The sequence below is a fragment of the Silene latifolia genome, chromosome 3 (assembly GCF_048544455.1).
Source record: "Silene latifolia isolate original U9 population chromosome 3, ASM4854445v1, whole genome shotgun sequence".
NCBI classification, from domain to species: domain Eukaryota; kingdom Viridiplantae; phylum Streptophyta; class Magnoliopsida; order Caryophyllales; family Caryophyllaceae; genus Silene; species Silene latifolia.
Window position 1 is genome coordinate 149,608,982 of NC_133528.1, and position 6,331 is coordinate 149,615,312.

General features: G+C 33.3%; 1 protein-coding gene across 1 annotated transcript; it reads left to right on the forward strand.

The window, feature by feature from the left end:
* The first annotated feature begins 1,159 nt into the window (after positions 1–1,159).
* Positions 1,160–5,847, forward strand: LOC141648445 (putative acetyltransferase At3g50280). The gene is made up of 2 exons (XM_074457107.1): positions 1,160–1,695; positions 4,638–5,847. Exons 1-2 carry the CDS (start codon positions 1,219–1,221, stop codon positions 5,547–5,549), a joined length of 1,389 nt encoding a protein of 462 aa, XP_074313208.1. The 5' UTR covers positions 1,160–1,218; the 3' UTR covers positions 5,550–5,847.
* Positions 5,848–6,331: the final 484 nt, after the last annotated feature.

The following is a 6,331-nucleotide window of genomic DNA, read 5'->3' on the forward strand; positions in this document are numbered from 1 at the left end:
TAAAGGGCAGTATTCTTTGAAATGTATTAGTTTACTTATGCATGTTCATTGTTGTTTGCACATTACTGCACATAATCATCTCCATCAACAAATTCCCAACAATTTTTTGTACAAAGTACTTCACTACTTCTTATAAGTCCACCAACATTCAAACACACAAAAGGGAAGCAAATAATTGAGAAGTGAGAAGCAAATGAATTGGGGAAATTTATTATATGAATTTGGGGATTTAGGGTTCCATAATTGAATTGGGGAAAATGTTGTGTTATTTGGGTGATGAATTGGAAAAAATGTTATGCAAAGGCTAATTAAATGAGGGTAATATTGGTATTCCGCGTAAATCGTTAATTAAAGAGTCGGAAAATATGAAAAACAAGTCTCGGGTCAAATATACGGTGGTGATTGGGGAGTATACCTGAAAGTATGGGGGTTATTTGTAAAAATCAAAATACATGGTGGTTATTTGTAAAAATACGCAAATACGTGGTGGTTATTTGTAATTTTTCCTTAAATTTACTCATTTGCCCTTTTAAAAAGAGAGATTATGTGTTATTAATATTACGAAAGGATATATTGGTAATTAAAGATTAAAATCAGGTGAATTGACACATTTCAACCAAACAATATGGGGGAGTTTAATTCATGGGAAAAACAAAATCCTTCAAGGCAACCAAACATGTTTTTGTCAATTTATGTGAATTTCATACGGGAGTTGGATTCCAGTGAGTTGCAAATTAACACAGGAATTCAACACCCGTATGAACCAAACGAGGCCTAAGTGAAAACTCATCTTGAATTCATTTCCCATATTCCAATCAAATAGTTTTACCCAATTCACGTGATATACATAATCATGTGAATATCTTTTCATTTTAACTGCAATTTTTATTATTAACTAAACAGCTTTATCCCAATTCACGTGATATGCATAATCATATGAATATCTTTTTATTTTAACTGCGACTTCTATTACTAACTAAACAACTTTATCCCAATTCACGTGAAATGCATAATCATACGATATGCAAATTAAATATCTACTCGTATTTATTATAACTGCAATTTCTATTACTAACTAAACGACTCCTTTAATAATGGCTAAAATACCCTTTCAATAATGTCTCTATATACCACTACAAATAGACAAGACTCACTTCATTACATAATATTCAAGCTAAGAAAAAAACACAAATAAAGTAATCCCTTTAATTTCATATAATGGAATCTAACAATCTTGAGGTGAAATTAATCTCAGAATGTTTCATAAAACCAAAATCCCAAGTTGAAGAATCGAAAACACCATATTATTTGGTAGGAGAAGATTTAATATGTCTATCATTACGTTACATTCAAACCGGTTTTCTGTACAACAAACCAATTACGAACGATTTCGACATAAACACTTTTGTTGAGAAGATGAAACAATCACTCTCCCATGCATTGGTTTATTATTACCCTTTAGCAGGCCGGTTTACTACAGTCACGTATCCAGATGAACACGCGCTTTCGATTCATGTCGATTGCAACAAGGGCCCTGGGGTACGATTCATCCATGCATCTTGTCTAGGGGCAACCGTGGCTGATATTGCCGGTCATACTGCCTATACGCTTCCACTGATTAGATCATTTATCGACTTGGGCGAGACGGGTGTGGTCAATTACGATGGTCACACTCGAGCTCTCTTGAACTTACAGGTTAGCTTCTTTTTTGCTCAACACTACCAAGTTAAGAACCCGTTTTTACAAAATAGTACCAAGTTAATTAAAAATTCGTGAACAACCAAAGTATTAACTCCGACCTACTAACATTACCAAGTCGCCTAAATTGCGCAACAGTACCCCGTATATGTGAATTGGGATGAATGGATGTTGTCTTCATGTTATTATCACAACTAGTTTAGACCCCGTACAATAAATGCACGGTATATATAGTTTTTTTTTTTATAAATAAATTACTTATAAAATAGTGATATTTCATTAATTGTCCATATTTGTCGTTATTGTATTTTGCTTTGTTGATAATTAATCAAGAGAGTTGAGTAATGTGCTGAAATGAATTTTAAACAAAATAATTTTTTTATCCACAGGCTAATGATTTCAATTTTTAAACTCTTTTAATTTTTTTTTGTCACGAAAGTACCGGTGATCTTAAAGAATTCATCAATGATATGCAGCTAGGGCTAATAATAGGGATTTGCAGTTTTGTTTTATACTCCCTCCAATTCAGTGTTTTCTTCCCTTTGTTTTGGGGCACAAGAATTAAGGAGGGAGTTAAAGAATGAATAAAGAAAGATGGTGGGGTTTGTGGATTGGAGAGAGGAATGAATAATTGAGAATTAAATAAGGAATTGTGAGTTATGTGGGGTATGGTGATAGGAGAGAGGAATGAATAAAATAAGGGGGCGTTTGGTTGGGTATATTGGAATGGAATGGAATGGATTTGATCCATTCCATTGTTTGGTTGGGTGATTTTGGAATGGAGTTAGATACCCAATGGATTCTAACTCCACCTCAACCCCTTGGAATCTCATACCACCCTCCCCTCTTTGGATTCAAACTCCATTCCCTCCTTCTATAACTTGTAGTGAACCAAACAACATTAGACAAGTATGGATTTAGAACCCCATACCACTCTAGTGTCAAACTCCATTCCATTTCATTCCGACTTGTTGAACCAAACGACCCCTAAGAGTAAAAGTTAGGTGGGTTTGGTGATAGGAGAAATGAATGAATAAAATAAGAGTAAAAAGTTTCCAAAATAAGAAAGGGGAAGAAAACCTGAATAATCCGTTTAAGGAAATAGGGAAGAAAACAGTGAATAAGAGGGAGTATGTAGTATGTGTCAAGTCATCCTCAAATAATAATATCAATAAAATATTTAGCAATTTATACTTTTATGTAAATTTTATTTATATTTTAATTAAAAGATTATAGTTTAAAGTTAGGTGAAAATAATATAATTTGACGAAAAGATTAATTTTAATTAAAAGATACTCCCTCTGTCTCGGTTATTTGTTGTCCTTTTCCATATTGGGATGTCTCAGTCATTTGTTGTCCTTTCTATTTTAAGATTGAATATGATGGGTAATTTGATCATCCACATTCAATTTGTTCACTTGACATTTAGTAATTGGCCCCCTCCTCTTTCCTTGGTCTTTGTACCAAAACAAAAGGACAACAATTGACCGGGACGGAGGGAATAATAGTTTAATGAAATAAAAGTGTAATTATCAGTTTCTTTTTTTGTGAATGCACATAATTGTAATTACTTTCTTTATTTACAACGATACTTTTTGGAGGAAAAAATGTCAGAATTCATATTATTTTAGCAAATAGGGAATTGCTTTGATTCTATTTATTATTTCCTCCATCCAAATCATTTATTTATAACATGTGTGACTAGGTAGGTCGATTATACACATAAAACTCAATTAAATTGTAGTTTTTGTTATTACGTATGCGGGGAAGTGGTGATTGACTCCCATAACTTTGAGCAATAATTGTGAAATTAACCCTCATAATTTTCAGTTAGAGTGATTTGGCCCCATAACTTACATAATAAGTGAAATTAAACCCCTTTATCAAAATCTCACGAGAAATTCAATTTATCATATCAAAAAAGTGAAAATGGTTAATGTTTTTATAAAAAATACAAAATAAAAGTTTATAAAAATAAATTAAAAAAAGCATAATTAGATTAAAAAAAATTAAAAAAATTTACAAAAATCAAACATTTTATTATTTTTATATAAAGTACAGATTTTTCAACTTTTTTTTTTACAATTTTTGTAAAAAAAATGTCAATTGCAAACTATTTTGTTAGGTAGTTGTGTTAAAATCAGAAGTCGGAATAAAATATTTTCATGACAAAAAATATAATAAAAGGGCAAAAAAATATTCAAATTTTTCTATTTTTCAACATTCAAAAAAATTCACATAAAATTGTTAATTGTTTTTTTTAACAAAAATCACACTGAATTACATACGTATGTAAAAAAAAGTTGAAAAAATATTTTGCAATTGAATTTTTTTTACAAAAATCGTAAAAAATTGTTGAAAAATCTGTACTTTATATAAAAATAATAAATTGTTTGATTTTTGTAAAGTATTTTTAATTTTTTTCTATCTAATTTGTGCTATTTTTTTTTTGTAAACTTTTTTTTTTGTATTTTTCATAAAAATATAGCCATTTTTACTTTTTTTGATATTATAAATTGAATTTCTCGTGAGATTTTGGTAAAGGGGTTTAATTTCACTTATTATGTAAGTTATGGGGCAGTTTTATTACCTTATCAAAAAAAAAAAATGTAAGTTATGGGGCCAAATTACTCCAATTGAAAGTTGTGGGGGTTAATTTCACAATTGCACAAAGTTCCCGATTACGTATGTATATACCGTGTTATATTCATTTGTTTTTGTTTTTGGTCTAAACCATCCGGTAATCCGAACCACATTGGGCCGACTAATCCGGATTTCGGGGCGTGTCCAAGGATTACGGTATTTAAACCCCTCCCAATCACAGTTGTGGGGGATCGATCCGCAGACCTCCCTACCAAGCGCAACCCCATGCTACCACTGCGCCAACGAACTATTGGTATATTCATTTGTTTTTGTTACGTATGTATTTACCGTTTCAGGTAACGGAGCTAAAAGATGGGGTGTTTATTGGATTTGGCCTGAACCATTCAATAGCCGATGGAGTCTCGTTTATGAATTTCCTCAACTGCTTGTCCGAGATATCTCTGTCCGAAACTAGCGATAAATTGGATATCTCGGTTTCTAGTATACCGATATTGAAACCATATATTCCTGATGGTTGTAATCTACTACAAAAACTACCTTACCTCGAAGAAAAAGAGTTCATAAGTCGAGTCAAGAACGACCCTCGACTCCAAGAAAAATTTTTCCATTTCTCACCTTTATCCATATCAAACTTGAAAAAACGAGTCAATTCAGAGTGGCCTGAAGGGCTTGGAAAGGTCTCGTCTTTCCAATCCCTCGCCGCACTCACTTGGATTTCCATTAATCGAGCCCAAAAGGCACCAGCCCAAAAAATAGCAGTTTGTCTTATTCAGATGGACTGTAGGTCCCGGTTCAATCCGCCCTTATCACTAGCCCAATTCGGAAACCCTAGACAAACTTTAGTGTTGAACCAAGATGTGGGTGAATTAATCGAGAACGGCTTGACTCATGCCGCAATGGTGATCCACCAAGGTATAACGGGCTACGATCACGAAGTAGCGACCGAAAAAATGACGGAATTTATGAAAAACCCATTTGTGATACGCTTAGATGAGGACTTTGCGAATTTCGAGCACATAAATTTAACCCCTTTTGCATGGGCAACGAGATTCAATATATATGGAGTTGATTTCGGGTTGGGTAAACCGGTGGCTGTTCCAACTGGAGACAATGATAAGAAGGAGGGCATTGTATTTACCAAGGCAGCGCGTGACGGTGGCGTTGATTTCGAAGTGTCCTTGTTTCCTGAGAGCATGATCGCCCTTGAGTCCGACCGGGAATTCATGGAATATGCGTCTTCTGTTTAATCTACATCTACACAATCGTTATATGAATAATGATTGCAATTTCAATAACATATAGTCAATCGAAGTCGAATAAAGTTGCATCTTAATAATACTCTCTATCAAGAAGGAATAAAAGATATTATATAATGGCATATACCATATATTTTATCATATAAGTTATACGAGTATTATATTACTGTCTAGCAGAATAAGTTAGTATTCAGATCTAGGGTTAAGGTTTGAGCACAGTATTATAAATACGGTGTCATGTATTCATATCAAAACACAACATTATCAATAATAAGAATCATTTATGTATTATATCTAGCAGCCACACAAATTTTGAGAAGTAACAGAAAACATTTGAGCGTGCTGTTACGCAATAAACAAGTCTCGGACGATAATCAGGTACTCCTTTAAAATAGATGAATACTTCTTATTTAGGAGTGAAAATCGAAATACGGTAATTCATGAAGCAACCCGAGACACGTGGTACAAAAATTGGTGGGAAAAGAAACATGACCAGAGACGGTCTCCCAAACGGCTCAAATGTATGTGTATAATACACAGTTTTCGGGATTTAAAGATCCCGCAACACAAATGTCTGTAAAACATATGGATGGTTCATCGGGTCATAAAAAGTAGCCACAGAAATTTTGAGAAGCAACAGAGCGCATTTGAGAATGCCGGTACGCGATAAACGAGTCTCGGACGAAATCAGTCGCTCATTAAAAATAGATGAACACTTTATATTTATATTTATGGGTGAAAATCCAATACGGTAACTCATGAAGCGACCCTAG